The sequence below is a fragment of the Ipomoea triloba genome, chromosome 15 (genome assembly GCF_003576645.1).
Source record: "Ipomoea triloba cultivar NCNSP0323 chromosome 15, ASM357664v1".
NCBI lineage: Eukaryota > Viridiplantae > Streptophyta > Magnoliopsida > Solanales > Convolvulaceae > Ipomoea > Ipomoea triloba.
Window position 1 is genome coordinate 24608552 of NC_044930.1, and position 20464 is coordinate 24629015.

General features: G+C 34.7%; 3 protein-coding genes across 3 annotated transcripts; 1 reads left to right on the top strand and 2 right to left on the bottom strand.

Moving 5' to 3' along the window:
• Positions 1-6024: 6024 nt before the first annotated feature.
• LOC116006719 (DEAD-box ATP-dependent RNA helicase 31-like) lies at positions 6025-9128 on the bottom strand. The gene is made up of 2 exons (XM_031247205.1): positions 9011-9128; positions 6025-8908 (listed from the first exon to the last, which is right to left on the bottom strand). Exon 2 carries the CDS (start codon positions 8814-8816, stop codon positions 6234-6236), a length of 2583 nt encoding a protein of 860 aa, XP_031103065.1. The 5' UTR covers positions 8817-8908; positions 9011-9128; the 3' UTR covers positions 6025-6233.
• Positions 9129-9949: 821 nt separating this feature from the next.
• Positions 9950-13501, bottom strand: LOC116006206 (peptidyl-tRNA hydrolase 2, mitochondrial). The gene is made up of 8 exons (XM_031246504.1): positions 13373-13501; positions 13027-13260; positions 12193-12253; positions 12028-12064; positions 11257-11334; positions 11069-11141; positions 10635-10674; positions 9950-10312 (listed from the first exon to the last, which is right to left on the bottom strand). The coding sequence occupies exons 1-8, from the start codon at positions 13400-13402 to the stop codon at positions 10263-10265; spliced, it is 603 nt and encodes a 200-aa protein (XP_031102364.1). The 5' UTR covers positions 13403-13501; the 3' UTR covers positions 9950-10262.
• A 4132-nt stretch (positions 13502-17633) lies between these two features.
• LOC116006309 (mitogen-activated protein kinase kinase kinase 1) lies at positions 17634-19581 on the top strand. Its single transcript, XM_031246631.1, has 2 exons — positions 17634-18036; positions 18728-19581. Exons 1-2 carry the CDS (start codon positions 17782-17784, stop codon positions 19193-19195), a joined length of 723 nt encoding a protein of 240 aa, XP_031102491.1. The 5' UTR covers positions 17634-17781; the 3' UTR covers positions 19196-19581.
• The last annotated feature ends 883 nt before the right edge of the window (positions 19582-20464 follow it).

The following is a 20464-nucleotide window of genomic DNA, read 5'->3' on the forward strand; positions in this document are numbered from 1 at the left end:
GGTGGATGGTGGTGAGGGGTGGTGGTGGTGGAGGTGGGTGGTGGGTGATGGGGGTGGTGGGTGGTGCTGGGGTGGTGGGGTGGTGGTGAGGGGTGTTGGGAGGTAGGAGTGGGTGGGTGGTGGTGGTGGCGGCAGCGGGAGTGATTGGCTGCTCCACTGCTGCAAACGGAAAATGGTTTTCCCAAAAAAAGACGAAGTCATTTTTCAAAAAATCACCTCTATTTTACATTGATCACACCTTTATTTTTCATTAACTTCCATTTTTTCCCTCTAACCAAACACTAAAAACCTGAAAATGATTTTCAGAAAACATTTTCTAAGTTTCCAAACTCACCTTAAATTTTGTGGAAGTTATTCATCCATTGGACGTGCAATGGACATCTCCAATCAAAAAAGGTTGTGTTATATCTTGATTTTCTTTCTATTATTTTTTCTTATCAAAAGAAAACTGCTAAACTAAAAATTTTAGCATAAATAATATACTTGGTTACTATGTGAAAGTGAATTTCAAGTTTTATAATTAGACTAGTTATCACGATTAAACCAATGCCCAATGCGTATTTTTAAATTAGTGTTCCTTTGGTTAAAGTAGTCATATGAGAGAGAAAAAATGCTAAATTAATAAAAATCAAAGAAATAGTCTCGATGCTTATATATTTTAATAAAACATAACGAAATTGTAAATAGCTAAATTGCAACTAAAATAAGTAGAAACAAATAAACCACTTACATGGGAGCAAATGATGTGTCATCATTGTCACTTGTTTGGACATCGGTCTGGCCATTTAAAATTTATGTGTAATTGTATTTGTGATCAAGTACTTTATAGTTCGTCCGGACATGTTTGACAATGACATTTGAGATGATGTACCATTTGTTGGTTTGTAAAGTGATATCATACATATTCCAATGTCATTATCAAATACTATTGATTGAACCCGAGTTCTTAACATTGAGATATAGCATTTACAATGATGGTGGTGGTGAATAAGAGCATCTTCATAATAATAATAATACTAATAATGATAAAAAATAATAATAATAATTAAGGGAGAAAAATTTTACTATTCACTTACTGTTTAATCTTCAAGTACGATGAGCATATACTTTTTCTCATGTGTTCCAATAGCGTTTTTTTGTTCGTTTTTCTTAATGACATGAACTGTACAACTCCAGCCCACAGTTTGTGTGTCAATATCAATTAACTTTACTGCATTTGTCATTACTAATATCCTTGTGTCATGGAAAATATGTTCATAAAGGATGTTATGAAATAATATAATGGGAACCACAACATAAATTCAAAAACCACAGATTGGAAGTTAGGAGTAACTAAAATGTGTAGATTATAGAGCTAGGAATATAATGAGAACCACAACATTACATATAAGGATACAAGTATAGATGAACAGATTATACAATAGATATATTTACCTAACGATATTGAAGTTATACTAATTAATGAGTATACCATCATTGATGATATTGAAGTTATACTAATTAATGAGTATACCATCATTGATTTAAAAAAAAACTGTATAATTAATGAGTATACCATCATTGATTTAAAAAAAAACTGTAATCATTATGAGTACAAATACAAATAATTAAAAAAAAACTGTAATCATTATGAGTACAAATACAAATAATAGAATTAGCATGATAATATTTTGACAATCATACCTATAGAATGTCAAGTAGATGCTGTGTTGCAGAATATGTTAGATTTAGTTTTGGGTGAATACCAGTGAAAAGGGCAGGGGTTTATATACTGTTGTTTTGGGTAGAATAATGGTTTAATTAGGAATCTATACAAAATTGTATTATAGAATCTTATTAAGACTTCAATATTCTAATTTTAAGTTAGGAATCTATACAAAATTGTATTATAGAATATTGCCAATTTGTTTGAAAACTGCAATAAAGAAACAAATTGCCTAAAGAATTTAATGTTAAACTTCCGTTATATTTAACGGAAAAATTTGGTAAAATTATAAAAGATTATGATATAATAGGAATTTAATTGGAGGTTGCACAATAAGAAGAACACAAAGTACAATATGTTATAGCAGACTATTACACCAACATTTTTTTAGTTCCAGTTAAGGGTCTAACATTATTGGCTCTTATTATAAGTGTAGATAAGGATGATGGCTAAACTAAAATTCTAAATTGTAAACTAAATTGATATGACAAAACACATAAAAATAATATTACGAATAAAATCGCAACACATATTAATTCAAGAAGTCTAATAGGCAGCTCTCTCAAAGAAAGTCAAGCTTAAAACTTAGATTTGAGCCCTCTTATTTATGTAATTTGCATCCATATCTCACTTTAAATCATCTTTTCTGGTTATGTTGGTTATTTTTAGAGTCTAAACTAAGTATGAAATTTCAGCATAATTCCAAATTAAAATTGAAATTAACTCTATATTTCTTTTAACTTCAGGTAAAGAATGATAATTTAATACAAGTCAATGGTCAATAATGGAGAAAACAAATATTTGGACATTTCTACTTCTTTCTTTTTCACATGTCTTGTCCATGAATGAAAATCACAAGCATTGTATATATAGTTTAACAACTAGACAATTCAAGGACATGCATATTCAAAGAATATTGTCAATATTTATAACCGTGTGGAAAAATGAATATTAATGGTGTGGTGTTGATATTGTACCTATAGGAATAGAGGCCGAGTCTTAGGATGGGTCAACTTATTCAGGACGCTTCCAATAAAAATAGAGGTTCAGTGTTAGGGGTGTGCATTCGGTTAACCGTTCGGTTAACCGAACCGTTTTAACCGAACCGAATTAACCGAAATTTTAAAACCTTTAACCGTTAACCGAACCGAAGTATGTGTTACCGAATTAACCGAACCGAAAATTTTTTCTGTTAATCGGTCGGTTAACCGATTAACCGAAATTTTTTAACCTAAAATATAAAATTCTAAAAATAACACCTAAAATAATAAATCCAATTAAAATAAAATACAAATCATCCATAACTTCAAATATTCAAACATCCATAACTTCAAATCTTCAATCTAATTAGTATTTAGTATTTATATTTAATTATTTATCTATATATATAAAAATTCGGTTAACCGTTCGGTTAATTCGGTTAATTCGGTTAACCGACCTTCCGAACCGAATTAACCGTTAACCGAAATTTCAAGATTCCTTTAACCATTAACCGAACCGAATTTTTCGGTTCGGTTAATGGTTAACCGAAATTTTTCGGTTCGGTCGGTTAACCGAAAAATTTCGGTGAATTGCACACCCCTATTCAGTGTGACATCTGAATTTGAGCCTCTTTTCACAAGAATATCTATTAATATAGAATCAAGGCAATCTCAATTTCTTAGATTATATATGCCAAATAAAAATGAATCATTTGATTTATCATTGTGACCACCATTATCCAAACAATCATCAACATTCTTATCATTTTCATCATCAAAGTGATACTTATCATTGTTGTGCGCACTATCATGTAAATTCTTTCCAGTCTCACAATCACCTTGATCTTCTTTATGAAGATTATCATCTAACAAATTTTCATTGGCATCATCGTTTTGTTCATCTATTTGATATTTTAATGAATTTTTCAAGAACTCTCTTTTGAGATTTAATTCGTTACTCAATTCTTCTTTTTTTTACGCTTCTCAAACTTAGATAAACATTATCTAAAAAAACATCATTACAAAATCTAAAGAAAAACAATTGTTTAGAATCTCTATCAATAAATAATTTATCAAGAAACAAACTATTGAATATATTATTCAATATTTAAAATTATTAAGTCAATAAGCCATGTCAAAGAATAATAATTGTGAAATAAATCAAATAATATGTACAATTAGATTAATAAGTTTTAATTAATAATTATCAGATATTTAATGAATGACTTAATGATGATAATGAACCATTTATTATGACATATTGACCTAGAGATTAAGGAATAAGAAAAGAGATTAAAGGGGGTGTTTGGTTATTGACTTATAAGCCAAATTTTAGCTTATTTAGGGGGTGTTTGGCAAACGGCTGATAACTTATAGCTGATAGCTGGTTGGTTTAGCTAGTAGTTGATGGCTGATTGTGTTAACTGGTTTGACCAGCTGGTTGTATTAGCTGGTTATAAAAAACTGTTTGGTAAATTAGCTGTTTATTAGTAGCTGATTGAATGTAAAATGACATTTAAGGGTATTATTATTATTATTATTATAAAATAACAAACACACCACCATTTAAAAGTAAATCCATTGATTTTAAATGATAAAATAGTCAATATACCATTGTTTCCAACCAGCTAATACAAAAAGCTACCTTCATTAGCTTTTCAATTTTCAGCTTATTGACCCAATAAGCCAAGGCCAATAAGCCATTTACCAAATACTTCAAAATAGCTTATTGGTTGGTCAAAAAGCTAAACTTGGTCAAATAAGCTAAAATTTGGCTTATAAGCCAATAACCAAACACCCCCTTAATCAAGTTTAGCTGTTTGACTTACCAATAAGCTATTTTGAAGTGTTTGGTAAATGGCTTATTGGCCTTGACTTATTGGGCCAATAAGCTGAAAATTGAAAAGCTAATGAATGTAGCTTTTTGTATTAGCTTGTTAGGATCAATGGGTATATTGACTATTTTATCCTTTGAAATCAATGAGATTTACTTTTAAATAGATGGTGTGTTTGTTATTTTATGATGATGATGATAATAATAATAATAATAATAATAATAATAATAATAATAATAATAATAATAATAATAATAATAAACAACGGGTGATGGGTTTGTCATTTTTAATAATAATAATAATAATAATTGAAAATAATTAATAAAAATTGTTTTAGAATATAATTTAATAAGAGTTAAATAAACAAAAATAATCAACTTATGTCCTTAAAAAAAGTATAGATGATACCCAAATTTAATAAGAGTTATAATTATTTATTAATAAGAGTTTATCTTCTTGTTATATTTAAAGGTTGAAATAATACAATACACTCACACCCTTAAATGTCATTTTACATTCAATCAGCTACTAATAAACAACTAATTTACCAAACAGTTTCTTATAACCAGCTAATACAACCAGCTGGTCAAACCAGTTAAAGCAATCAGCCATCAACTACTAGCTAAATCAATCAACTATCAGCCGTTTGCCAAACACCCCCTAAGGAATAGGAAAAGGAATTAGGGAAAATAGAGATTAGAAATTGAATTACCATAATATCATATTAATAGAAGATTATGTTGAAGGAAAAGGAATTAGGGAAAATAGAGATTAGAAATTGAATTACCATAATATCATATTAATAGAAGATTATGTTGATGCTTCGTTCCTGCGTGCTTGCATAGTTACTACAATACTTCTCTAGCTTCATAATCTCATATAATATATGTATATAATTTTTTTATTTTTATTTTTACAATTGAACCCCCAAATTCAGGGTTGCTCTAATAAGTAGGACCGCAAAATAAGAATAAAATAAAATGACAATCGTGAAAAAATGGTCAATTGTTATACCATGGACCAGGGGTTCATATTGCATTATGAACATTGGTTCAGAAATGATGTGTCTGCCATTAACACTAACAATTTGGGTACCTATAAACAAATTGAAAACACATAATATGGTAATTACAGACACATAGCATGATAACTACAAACACATAAACTATTAATTGCAAGTATGTTAGCTGCAGACACTAACATGTTAACAATATCTTATGTATTTGCAGCTACATGTACATAATGTATCCAGTACAGATTCTAAATGTTATGTTTTTAAGTGCATTATAGTGGTGAGGCCAAGCTTCCCACATTATACTAGCTTTCATACTACTAATTATAATTACGATGTGACAAATCCAGGCCTGCCTTTAAGGATCATTTAAGTATATTATAAATGCAGACTACACCCAATTTCCAAACCCAAAGTCTCCCCCACATTGGCATGCATGGAGGATTGAAATGAATGCAGCCTAATAGATTAGTCAAAATCTAAAAGAGAATATTGTGCACAAAACATCATATTTGATATTATCATTGTATCATAAATTGTAGCTCTAAATCTCAAGCATAAAAACATTGGTAGTCAAAGTATAAAACCATACATCAATTATATGTAAATCACTAGTAATCTAAAATAGCATAATTTCAGTAGAAACATCCAAAAATTGCAAAACCTGAGTATTCAATTCTGCAGTGTGTATTAGCCTATTCCTACTTTGAACGCAAGCCCGGAATATTTCTTAGCCCCATCTTACCAATGACGAGTTTAGGAATTGCTGGAGGGTTGTCAAGCCCCATGCTCCGACTAAACTCATTCGCAAGCTCCACAAGTCTGCACTTGTCCCTGCTCACAGTCTTGTTGGAATTATAATAGCCAAGCCATGCCTGGTATGCAGCCTCTTTGTTTTTCATCTCAACGAGGGAGAGTGCACGCTCCACCTTTTTCTTTGTCTCTGGATCAACCAAAGGTACATCTGCCTTTGTCATTGGTAAATCTTTGATTGCGGACAAGAAGAATTCCTCCCAAGGAGCCAACACCAATATTCCTTGCCCCTCTTTACCTTTTCGCCCAGTTCGACCAAGTCGATGGATATATTGCTGTCTATCAGATGGCAGGCCGATCTGTATAACAAGGGTAACATCGGGATAATCTACTCCCCGGGCAGACACATCAGACGTTACAAGAATAAGACCTTTTGATTTACGAAATTCATCTGAAACTCTGGTTCTGTAACTTTGTGGTTTTCGAGAATGGATCTCCCGAACATTCAAGTTAAGCTCACCAAGAAGTCCTGCAACGAGTCTAGTCACCATCGCGGTTGTGCAAAAGACAAGAACCTTATAACTAACATCATCTGCTATATGATCTCTCAGCATGGAATAAAGAAGCGAAAACTGTTTGTCTAAAGGGGCAACCAGGTACTTCTGTTGGACCTGTGAGTGTGTCTCTTCACTGCCCTCCTCAACTGTATTGATAAACTCGTGATCTCTTTTCAAAGCAACATGGCAAATTTGACGGACCTCTGGTGGAACTGTGGCAGAAAAAAGAAGTGTCTGGCGCTGCTTAGGAATAGCATCAATGATTCTCTCTATGTCTCTACGGAAACCCATATCCAGCAAATGATCAGCCTCATCAAGCACCAAAACTTTAACCCCCATCAAGCGAGTTGCAAAACCTGCTGTATTCTCAATATGATCTTTAAGCCTTCCAGGTGTAGCCACAAGAATCTGGCATGGATTTGCTTGCATCCTTTTCTGCTCCAACGCAAGCCTTGTTCCCCCTATAACAACTTGAACGCCAATTGTGGAGTGGTACTTCAACAGTTTGTTAGCCTCTGCAGCCGCTTGACTTGCAAGTTCTCGAGTTGGGCATACCACAAGCACAAGAATCGGTGGTCGCTTTTGGTCACGAGTAACAGGAGGGGATTTCAAAACAATTTCAATTGAAGGGAGCAAAAATGCTACAGTTTTGCCAGTGCCAGTTCTTGCTTTGGCCAAAACATCCTTACCTCTCAGAATAACAGGAAAAGTTGCCTCCTGAACAAGAGTCATCTTCTCATATCCAGCATCTTTGATTCCTTTTAGCGACAAAGGAGACAGGGAAAATTTATCAAACCTTGTTTCACTAAGGTATGACTCACTTCCCCCCAGTGAACTTGGAGGTGAGGGTTGTGAACGAACTTCATTTCCCACAGAAGACAGAACAGTCTCTTTCTCAAAGGAATCATCACCCTCATCACCACTAGCTTCTTCACTCTCTTCCTCACTATCTATCAAATCCCTGAACCGCTTATATCCATTATCCTCCACATCCTCGTCATCTTCATCATCATCATCATCTTCGCTTAACACAGCCACAGAATTTCCACGTATCTCCCTTCCACCTTTCCTGGCAATACCACCACCACCACCACTTCCTCTCCTCTCCTTACTATATCCCGAGGCAATCTCTCCCGCACCTCTCTTTTGCCCTCTTCTACCTTCACCCTCAGACCTTCCTCCATTCCTTGAAAAGGTATTCACTTTATCAAGCCCCTCATTTCGCCTATCGGGTCTACCTTCACTCCCAAATCTCCCTTCTCTCCTAGAAAAGGGTTGCATTTTGTCACGCCCCTCATTTCGCCTATCGGATCTACCTTCACTCCCGAATCTCCCTTCTTTCCTAGAAAAGGGTTGCATTTTATCATGCCCCTCGTTTCGTCTATCCGATCTACCTTCACTCCCAAATCTCCCTCCTTTCCTAGACGATGGCTGCATTCGATCCTGGCCAACATCTTGCCTATTAGACCTACGAAAATCATCAAAACCACTCTCCTTCCCCCTCCTTCCACCTCTCTCATCTCTCCCTCCTCGCCCACTACCTTTCCCACCAAAACCTCCACTCTCATTACCACTCTCATCATCACCGTCATCACTATCACTATAAACCCTAGTTTTCAAATACGAATCAGACCTCAACCCGCTCACCCAATCACTGAGGTCAGCTTCATCCTCAATCAAACTCTTCTGCGCCCGAGCCTCATGGCCCGAGCCCGAGCCCGACCTCCCCCGGGAGACCCCTCCTCGCCCAGACCGGGCCGAGAATTTCCGAGAACCAAACTGGCCTTCTTCTAACATTGGCTGCTCCAGCGCAACCCTGAAAGGGCGGTACCTGAGCTTGTGCGGGAAGACCCGAGACAAAATGGGTATGGCCCGAGAAGGTCTCGAAAACGGGATGGACTTCATTACGGAAGAGGCGGTAATGGGTATATAAGAATTGAGAAGGGAGAGCTGTGGAAAGAGCTTGACAGGCATGGGGACTCACAAAATTCGGGAATTTAAGAAAGATTTACCGAATGTTTCTCTATGTAGCGGCGGCGAGGCATGTAGGGTTTAGGGTTTAAGCCCTGATAATGTAGAAAATTAGGAAACAAAAAATAAAATACATATAAAACAGATTATTGGTTATATTAAATGGAAATGATGAGATAATGAGTTGCAGAGCACACCTTGAGACGTGAAAGGCGGCGGTGGGCAGAGCAGAGGAGACGGCGGAGTGGAGTGTGGAGTGGCGGGAGTGATTCAACAATGAAGATAACCTACTTCACTCAATGGTCTCAAATTCAAATTTTATCCAAGTACAGAGTATATGAGTATATCCTATTTTTTCAAGAATTTGACACTTAAAACCTTTGGGCAAAATTAACTTCATCTTTTAATTGTTAGTGTTTTCATTTTGTGTGGTGTGTTTGGAAATCCATAAAATGATTTTTGAAAAATGATTTATTTATTTATCATAAAATATTTTTATTTCAAGTGTTTGGTTGCATTTCAGAAAACTGTTTTGGTGTGTTCGGTTCATTTTCCGAAAAATGAACAAAATATAAAGGGTCAAATACTCTAAACATTGGTGTCGCCGATCGCCTTCTACTAGAGACGGAAGGTGACCAACTGTTCGCTTTCTCCGATAGAAATTGACAAGTTGGTCGTCGAAGAGATAGGTCAAGGAAGAATGTCTGAAAGGCGAAAGGCGAAGAGACATCAAAAATGACTTCCCCTCAAAACAAGGAAGTTGTTTTCCATAAAAACAAGGTGATTTTCCATTACTTTAATTTTCCAAGCCTTGCACAAATACTAAAAATCCAAAAAATGATTTTCAGAAATCATTCTCCAAATTTCTAAATGCACCCCCTAAGTTAATATATCAAAATAAATTTTCTCGTCCCACTAGGCTAGCTTCGTTTTTAATCATTAGGTTAATATCAAAGTGAGAAAAGCAAAATTTCTTGTCCTTTCAAAGGATATGTTGCCGCATTGTGATCAAGAAGACCATTAAACCGCTTTTACTGAGAATCGAACTTAAAACCTTATAATTACTAGACTAACAGCTTGACCAACTTGGCTGAAATTGCCCCAAGTTGATACTTGTTATTGAAAGATCGGGGAAATGTGAAAAGAAATGCAGTGTAAATGTTGTTTAGCTTTAAGAATACTACATTGAATCTTGTCATGTGGGCAAACATGAAAAGTTCCATAAACATTAAAAGGAAGGTCTCTAATCTGTTTCCTAAAATGAACCAATAAACTAGTCTAGGACATGGAGGATCTTTCTAACACTACAGATCAGATCATTCTGCAATAAGAATCAGTTTTCGAGAAGCAGAACTGCCATACATGAAAGAACGACGACATCTCTTCTGTAAGCTCGTATGCCTGATCTCGAGATGATTGAGAAGAAACGACCCTAGTACTCAACCACCATCAAAGCAGGTTCAGTTTCCCGGTTATAGAATCCACCGCTGCTTTACTTCCTGCTCATTTTTCAGATTCGACAAGACAAACAAACAATATACAACTCTTAAGGCACAATATCGTCAACTTGCAAATCCTCATGAATGTGGAAAAACAACGAACAAAGAGTTCAAGTAAATGAAGTTTTAGAAGTACGACACCTTAAAGGGATCAAATCAATAGAATTGAAAGATTAACACCCGAAAAGTGCAGATTATATCATGTAAAGTCTTAGCCAATGATGTATAAGTTTATCAATAAGCAATCAACCGAAGTTAGTATCATTGAAACTTCCAATTAGATGACAGAAGAATCAGTTCAAAACTTAGTCGAGAAGCATACCGGGCCCAACAGCAAGAACTGTTTTCGAACCAGAAGCAACCTGTGTCAAAACAAATAAACAATACCCAAGAATAGTTAGGATGCAAAAACAGTATATTTCAACATAGATAGCTTGCAGAAGAGAAGTTGGTCCAAGGCCTCTAAGTACAAAATGTGTGAAAATTTACGAGATAGATTGAAAATGCTTTTTTACAAGCAATCTAATTATTAAGGTCAGACGCAGGGTGCAAGGAGTCACATCACTTTTGTTGTTACAAGGTTATTTCTAGGGTTTAAATCCATTAATTACCGGTTATGGGGTGAGCATTGGGACCAGTCCAATTATATGCAGTACCGATTTTATACATCATTTTAGCAACATAAACACAAATTATTATAACTTGCAAAGAGATTATACTTTCTTGTCACTTTCACAGATTTGGTCACAAAAATACCTGTGTTCGTCCCGCATCTGCAACAACAAAAGTTGGGAGGCCTATGCTGTCAGCTGCTTCCTTCAAGTTGTTCCTGTACAACATTTTTTTTAATATGTGCACAGGGCAAACTCTTCGGGGAAGGATGCTTTATAGTAATGCGTTCAATTTATAAGGCATGTTACCGTATAGGCATAGAAAATGCTTACATTTCTTGCTGATTCTTGCAGGTAACAACTATTTTGGGCTGTCCACAAAGCTCCCACTGCCTCAACAGAGACCTATCACTGCATCAGACAGTTCATTCCAATATGTTGCTTGTCGTATCAAACAGTAATTAAAATAAGTCAAAAGTAATAAAACTAATAAAGAGACAATACCCATGGGTGAACTCTTATAGGAGAATAAAGCATATCAAAAAAGGTAGGATAGCAGGGGCAACTCCAGCCAAGTTGATCAAGCTGTTGACTTAATAACCACTAACCACAAGGTTACAAGTTCAACTCCCAGCAGGAATTTTAATGTGTTTCCTCTCAGAGTCTTAAAAATGACACAACGGATACTGCTAGGAGATTAAGTATGTGTCTTATACTCAAGGATAAATATAAGATGTCAATATGAATGAAACAACCTTCAGTTCTATTTATCTTACACCCACAAATAGAATATGAATATCTATTCGTGTAATTTTGTTTTAGCATCCCACGTTCTTATTATAATCAAATTTGTAGATTGACCAAAGTGGGCAGGAGCTTAAATTACTAAAAAAATGCTTAGAAACATCTGCAGTCTGCCAGGCTATACAACATATGAAAACTGAACCGCTTTTAGTCGTTGCCCTCTTATTATGAAACAAAGAGAAGCAACAAGCCGATGTGAGGAAACAAACATAAACAGATAAAGTTATAGAAATAATATTAACACATAGCAGAAAAGAGAAAAAAGGACTGCCAAGTATGGCCACTGTTTGACAATTTTACCTGGACATTAGCTCCGAATACATGCCAGTCGCAGCATCTGCATATTTTAATTTTTGTGAGCACTTAGCAGTCAAGAAGATCAAAACGAACAAGGAGATATCAAATAAAACACCATCTGCATGGCACATGGAAATTCTAAAACTATAAATGCCAAAGATTTCTTACGTGCACATTGGGATGCAATTTTTCCTTGTCCCATCTTCAAGTCCCGCCTTACCACCAAAACCTGTTATTAAACTTCTTAAAGTTAGAAACAGATAAACTATAGCAATATTCAGAACATCTTCGAAAATCAAACAATAAATCAGTTACATATTACATCATCAACTATAGTTCCATCACAATGGAGATTGTTGAGCCATGGCTCTTGCAAATTCTAAGAATTGTCATTTAACTTATTGTTCACAAAATTTGTGAAGTCACCAACCAACTTCGTCTAAGGTTCCTATTGATAAAAAATCCCCCCCCCCTCCCCCCTCCCCCAAATCCTCCTCAAAGTTACTAACTTTAGCAAGTATAGCAATGGAAAGTGAGGGCAACCCAGCAAGTTGGTCAGACAATTGACTTGGTAATTACAAGTTCCAAGGTCGACTCCCGACAGAGTGGCATGTTGGCCAGACAATTGACTTGGTAATCACAAGTTACAAGGTCGACTCCCGACAGAGTGGCATGTTGGCCTTGGTTTAAAGCCAGTAAGCTATGAGCGTCCTAGGTTGGTTTACCTTCGTGTATTTCTTTGCCATCTAGGATCATGACATCATATTTATTCTATGCACATCATCGGGTAGTGGTTACGGTTTCAGAAAGTAAATGAAACTATGGTCATCCAACTAATCAAAATTCCACACAATTCCAAAACATAATTTTCTTGGAAGTTGCAATACAAGGACAAAAATCATCTGTAAGGAAAACAGAGCAAGAAAGCACAAAGAACTTGTGTAAAACGATATTAAAAACCCAAAAAAAAAAAAAAAAAAAAAAAAAAAAAAAAACAGATACCATTTTGAGCTCATCATCAGAGCTAGCTGCTCCAGGGGACATTATCTTCTCCTGTTGGTATTTGGGCAACAAGCGACTCTTCTTAGTTAGAGAGCTGCTGGTGCTTTTGTTATTGCTGGGGGTGGGTGGCTTCGACCAATCCAATAACAGTCCAAGAATTAACCCAATTACTACCCCGGGTATAAAGTTCTCTGGCTTGAAACTCGCTCCTATCCATTCTTTCTGCTCTTTCGGCTGAAATTTTTAAGGGTAAAATTTTGAGAATCAATGAAGAGCCGAATGAAAACTGAATGAGAAAATAGAGTTAAAAATAGATGGAATTGGGAAAAAATGGATTTTTTATCACCTTCTTTGAAGGTTGAGAATAACGCTGCATTGGGTTTCTGGGTTTCTGGTAGAAGAAGAAGTGTGATAGGGGGACTCAAAGTTTCAGAGGTCGAGCTGCAGTTGCATTAGAGTGGCACCATCCGACTGATACGCTGTCGTTTATAATCCAAATAGTTGGTTTTATAATTTCAAGGTTTTTTTTTTTTTAAAGAAATTGAGTGTTCCTAGCTTCGACGGACTAATCCTAAGCTCACATGACCCTACCCCTAAAATCGCGTAAAGATAAATCGTGAGTTGTACAATTAGAGTTGTGCAATTAGCTCATTGATCATATCCGAGTTTTCATGTGCGCACAAGAGATCCAATCCAAAGGGTATTTTCTCATACATGCTTTCAGAATGATTCGACTCGCCACACTACCGCCTCTCGCCATGATTTTTATGTTAGGCGGCGAACTAACTACGTTAAATTTTGAGGAAGCTCGTAGTCACTATCTAGTAGTGTGAAATGAATAAGTATCAATTGTAAAAACTAAAAAAACTTAAAATTTTATAATTATTAAATTAAGTGTGACACAACATATTTTTGTCGCCCTTCACGAAACCTATTTTTATGCAAATTACTTTTTCTTACTTAACTCAGTAATTTAAAAACCCTCCTGTAAGCATCATAAATAAGATTCTACGAATTTTTTTAGATTTAAGTTTTTTTTTTTTTTGAATACTACTAACTCTATTACAATGCAGTATAGCACAAGTGTAAGTATTGCCTCCACTGAGGCTCGAACCCACCACCTCCTGTATAAAGGGAAGGATTTGATGCCACTGGATCACAAGGTCCTTGGCATATTTAAGTTTAAATTGTTCAGAAAAAAAAATTATGTGAGTTTATTTTTCACCAAATGTATTAAAAAAACAATTATCAAAATCAAAATTATTTGTTTAATTTTGTTTCCTTATAAAATGCTAGCATATCAATATTCAATATAACATTTTTAACTCATTTTTTTTCACAATGACTTTTCTAGTAAATGCATTTATTTTTCTTCTTTTTTTCTTTTTATCTAGCTAATAGCTATGATTTTATTTTCTAAGAGTTTAATATTTCAGAAAAAAAAAACTATAAGTATAATTGAGTATGTACTTCTTATAAAATCTCAAATTTTAAATCATTAATTAATTCTTATGAATTTTTGATTTAAAAAACGGTTTAGGGTTTATGAAATTGTGTGTGTCTATATATATATATGGTCAGGATCTCGTGCGGACAGTGTTTCCTGTGCGATCGTGCGGTCACTCACCATTAGGTACGCATAAATGCACCACAAAGTGTTCGGAAATGCAACATTAGGTGTGGTGCGGTGTGGTTGATTTTTTGGTACGTGGTGCATTTCCGATCACTATGTGGTGCATTTTTGTTTACTTAATGGTGAATCTGCACCGGCCACACGAGAAATATTGTCCGTATTTGAACATATATATATATATATAAAAGGCCGCACTCTAATGAGAACGGGTGCCCAGGAGAAATAAGAACGATCCACAGTCGTCCACGTGTCCAGATTAACGAATCAAATGTAATTTTTAAAAAACAACGCGGTGACATTTTCGTAAATAACTCGAACTTTGGTGCAAGTACATGTGTTATAATTGCAAGTAGTTGGTGCACATTTGCAAGTAAAAAGTGCAAGTAAAATCACTTACAAATGCACCTATTTTCACTTACAAGTGTAAGTAATTTACCTTGTTAACATTTGTGCACCTAGGTGCAACTAATTATACTGTTAGCTGCAACTAGTTATAACGTTAGGTGCACTTAGTATTGATACTCAGTGTACATTTTACTTGCACATGTAATACATGTTACATGCACTTGTGCACCTATTTTCACTTACGAGTGCAAGTAATTTACCTTGATAACATCCATGCACCTAATTGCGCCTAGTTATAACCTTAGGTGCAACTACATCTGGACACGTGGCGCGCTACGATTCGTTCTCAGTTCTCTCCTAGGTGCACCATTCTCTTATGTGAGTTTAATTTTCACCAAATTTAAGCAAAAAAAAAAAAGTATAAAAATTATTTGTTTAATTTTGTTTCCTTAGAAAATGCTAACATATCAATATTAAGGTGTGCTTGGTTGGCAAGTTTAGCTATCATGAATGCGTATCAAAGTCATCGAGCAAATACCAATTTTGGTCCCACGACTATTAGCAAAATGACAATTTTGATCCACATGTTTCATTTTTACCAATTTTGGTCCCACGACTATTGTTTTAGTACCAATTTTCATCCGCGACTATTGTTTTAGTGCCAAAATTTATCGCGTCGGTCACCCATCCGTTTAAAACGTGTAAAAATCTAAAATTGTTAAACGTATTTTCATAATTTTCAACTTAATATCTTAATTTGAGTATGCATAAATGGATTTAAGTCCTAAAATCGATCAAAATTCGCAATTTTCCTTCTCATTTTACCTTAATTTGAAGAGGAGAATTGTGAATTGTGATCGATCTTAGAGCTTAAATCTCTTTTTACCTTAATTTTACCGTAAACGAAGCTTTCAAGACCACCGCCGCTACTCCAAACCACAGGTTCTCCGATCGGCTTCGGCTCGACAAAAACTCGATGACATTTCCTCATTACAAACAAATAATTGGTAATAAATATACCCAGAGGTTAAAAATCCAAGCTTTTATCTATTACCAAAAAAAAAAAAAAAAAAAAGAAAAAGAAAAAAAGGTATGGGCATCCAAATTTTGAAAAATACAAAATGCATTATTAATTACAATAGATTTTTTTTGATACATTACATAATAGTTAGGGTCGTAGTAAAAAACACACTTGAATATAGTGAAAATGTAAAAATATTTATGACAAAATATTAAACATAATCAATTAGATAAAATACCAAAAAATACGTCAAACTCTTTCAATTATAAGGTGCACGCAGGTGTACTATGGAGTAACCGAGTCAACAGGGTCGTCTCGAAAATTGTTAAATTTTTACGCTACTTTACGGAAGATAGCGAGAACAATGCTTTAAATGAGAACATAATCAATTAGATAAAATAATTTATAAAATACTATTTTTAATTTCTTTTAGTTGAAGCATTTAATTTGTTAAATAAATGATTCATAAAAGGTAGACTAAAAAATATTTAATTTATCTTGTAGAGAATGTAAGATATAAAATAAGAATAAGTGTTGCTAATAAATTTTGAACCTATGTCATAGACTTTTTAACATCAAGTTTGGAGTTTAACCAACTAAGTTACTCAGACTATTAACAATTTGAACATAAATATAAGTTTTATATACACTTTGATGCTATATATATAAAGGGATGGGGTGAGGGGAGTGACGGCAGATGCCTCGCACTGGCTCCGTCTTTGAGTAGTATACTCCTTAGTGGGCGTTTGGTTCAGGTCATCTGAAATTACTAAGGTAATCTGAATCGGGTAATGTTATATTACCTTATTTGGTTCAAGTTATTAGATTACCTGGTAATGTTATATTACATCAAAGTTGATGTGGCGGTAATATTTCAAGGTAATGTGATTACTCATATTTTCTTATGTAATTTTCGATACCCTTGAATTATTTTAACTTTACCCTTGTTAACTAATCCTTATATAATCCCAATGTGAGATTATTTTATTTTTTTAAAAAATATCATTGTTGAAGGTCGGCATAAACTTGGTCATTCTTTTATACTTTTCTTTTAATTACCTTTTATGTCCATCTTCCTCCTTCATACCTCACTGGAGGCCGTTGTCGAAATTTTCAAATATATAGAAAATAACTCAAATTTTTTTTTAAAAATAATATTTGAATTTGACTATCATAAAGTTTTAACGATTACACACAAAAATTGAAAAAAAAAATACAAAAACCCAAAGTTTTTTATTACCTTTTTAGGTGGTATGCAAATGTTTACAATTTCACGATTTTGCAAATGTTATATAAAGATTATCTAATTTTTTAATTGGATTTAAATGTCACTTCACAATTTATTATGAAGTCAATATGAGATTATTTCAAAATGATTTTTTTTTACCGAATCAAGTCAAATGTAGAAGTATATACTATTGATTACAAATATACCACCCAACCCAAGTAATTTAGTATCTAGCTTCCGTGTAAAATTATTAATGGGATTTACTAATAAAATATGACGTGCCTTAAGGATAACCAATTCCGTGAACACACAAATTCAAGTCAACTATTCCCGTTTACGTTATCCCTCACGTGTCCCTCAAAACTCTTCCAAGTATCCTTCTGTCCACATATTCTCCCCACCCCCAATCATCAATACTAAAACAAAACTCTCCACTTTTTCCACAGTTCTTTATATCCTTAACCCCATCAAACCAACGAACAAATTAAACGCCCAACTGCCATAACGATTATATTCAACCACCCAATCATGGAATCCGTTGCTTCTAGCTCCTCCCCGGCTGAGCCGCCGCGCCGCCGCGCCATCACGCACGCTCAGCCCCTCGCCGACCGGATAGTCCGGGCCGTCAGCCACCCGCTCAGCCTCCTCCACCGCTCCGACACGCTCTTCTTCGTCTTGGGCGCCACCGGAAACGTATACACCGTAAACATCGCCGCCACCCCTTCGTGCACTTGCCCCGACCGCACCGCTCCATGCAAGCACATACTCTTCGTCATGATCAGGGTAATTATATTTCCATCTGTCTCCTTTTATATTTCATATTTTTGTCTTATAAAGAACGAGATAAATCAGCATTCATTACATGAATGTATGTGTGTATTGTGTAAATCCTACTTTATAACACTAGTCGTGAAAAAATTATACGAAAGTAAATTAGTTTAGGCTTTCTCTAATCAGCTCAAATCTATGGGTATGATTGAGTGGCAGGGAGGACTCATCCATCATTAACCAAGCATCAATGTTTCAATGTTTAGCTTTGAGTATGAAATAACCTTAAATTTCAAGTTAACCATTCTACCCATTAGAGATGTGAGAATTACAGTAAAAACCCTGAATACATTAAAAAGAAATATCTAATCAATAAATTATTTACAGTTAAACTTGTAATATTATACTCCGTCTCATTTTATCTGTCATACTTACTGTTCATGGGTCAAACCAACACTTTTTTCTTTGTTTATTTCTTTAGTATTCTTTACATATTTTTAAATTTGAATTTATGTGTTTAATTGTACTAGTTTCTAAATATATAAATTTTGTATAATAATACTAAAATTAATATTATAAAAAATATATTAAAAATAACTCTAGTCACTCGTTAACTGAATCATACACATAAAATGGGACGGAGGGAGTAATTACTAAATTAATCGTGATAACAATTTGGTTGGTTTGTCCATATTCAAATTTGTAGGTACTAGGTATTAACCTAGACGATTCTTGTCTATTGAGGAGGACTCTACGGCCGTGCCAGGTGAACCGTATGTTGGGGATGCCGATCTCCACCGACGTGCTGGCGGGGGCGGAGGTGCGGGAGAAGTTCCACCAGCTGTTCTTTCGGGAGAGGGCGGAAGCGGCGTCGCGGGCGGCGGCGGTGGAGATACCGGAGGGGGCGGCGTGCCCGGTTTGTCTGGAGGAGATAGGGAGGGAGGAGAGAGTGGCGGCGTGCGGGACGTGTAAGAATCCGATACACGAGGACTGCTTGATGGCGTGGAGGAGGAGTAACCGGCCCAGGAGGTTCATCAGCTGCGTGCTCTGCCGCGCGCGGTGGCGGGACGTCAGGGCGGCGGCGGAGCAGGAGAAGTATCTCAACTTGTCGGCTTATAATCATGTTAGTGAAGATCATGACATGTTGGAAGGTGAGAGGCGTTGCGGTGATTAATTAAAATAATTAGCGCCTTAATTAGCTAGGATTAACTTATTCATTAGAATTAAATGTAATATAAATTAACCAGTGTTGGCGTGAGCGACCGTGCACTCTCGTCCCTTAAAGAGGTCGGGAGTTCGAACTCCCTCTCCTTGGGTTGGCCCGGCCTTCTACAGTTAAAATATGTTCACGACACCTCGGTGTTCAACAAAAAAAATATATATTATTTAGTCATGTAAAACATGATTCTCATACATTCGTCAACACTCTCTTAATCAAACCACCTTGCAGACTTCTTAGTGTAGTTTTCCTCTTCATAAAAAAAATTGTAACATAAAATTAGGATTATTAACACATTTCAATTTCCTTTCATTGGATTCTTTATTAAAAATACTTACATATTTTTGCCTATAATTTCCATTTATTTTTCAATATAATGCATATAATGAACAAAAATAAAAATAAAAATTGTGTATGAACTTTTCTCTTTATTTATTTTTAATCCATGTGTGTTTTAAACATGTTTTTTAGATCATATACTCCTACTCAGTGCATACCATCAAATAGAGATTGTAGTTTCTTTTGTCATAAAAAAAAAACAGAAGTAATTATATTTTTAGTTATTATTCTTTGTGATCGATATAACCTTACTGACCTATCTTATTATATCATGAATTTAAACTCGTATTACAATTTACTTATATCATATGATGTTATAAAGTTCTTTTTTTTTCCTTTTGTTTTTACCCTTTGTTCGACATTTCCAGTGAGGTAGTTCCATTTTGGTCCTAGATTTATAAATATCAATCTACTTTTAGTCATTTTTTATCATAACATTCACATTTATTCTCAGTATTATTGTGCCGTGATCATTTTTGGTCATTCATCAACAAAATCGTTAAAATATCATTAAATACAAAGTCATTTCGATCATTTTTATACAAAGTGAGTTGACATCGCTATAATTTTATGTTTATTTTTTGAAAAAAAATAAATTAATTGGAGACCAAAATACCTTTGTATTTAACGGCGTTAAAACTTTTTTGTTGATAGAGGACAAAAAATGGTTATGCCACAATAATACTAGCACCAAATGTGAATGTTCAGACAAAAATGACTAAAAATGGACTACCACTTATAAATTTATGACCAGAAATTGAATTAACATCATTTCCATTATAGAGACACAATTATAAATATAAAATAACTTTAAAATTTTAATTAATTAGTAAGCATCATAAAAGTGGCATTGCTATATATTGATCAATGACTTTTTTTTTTAAT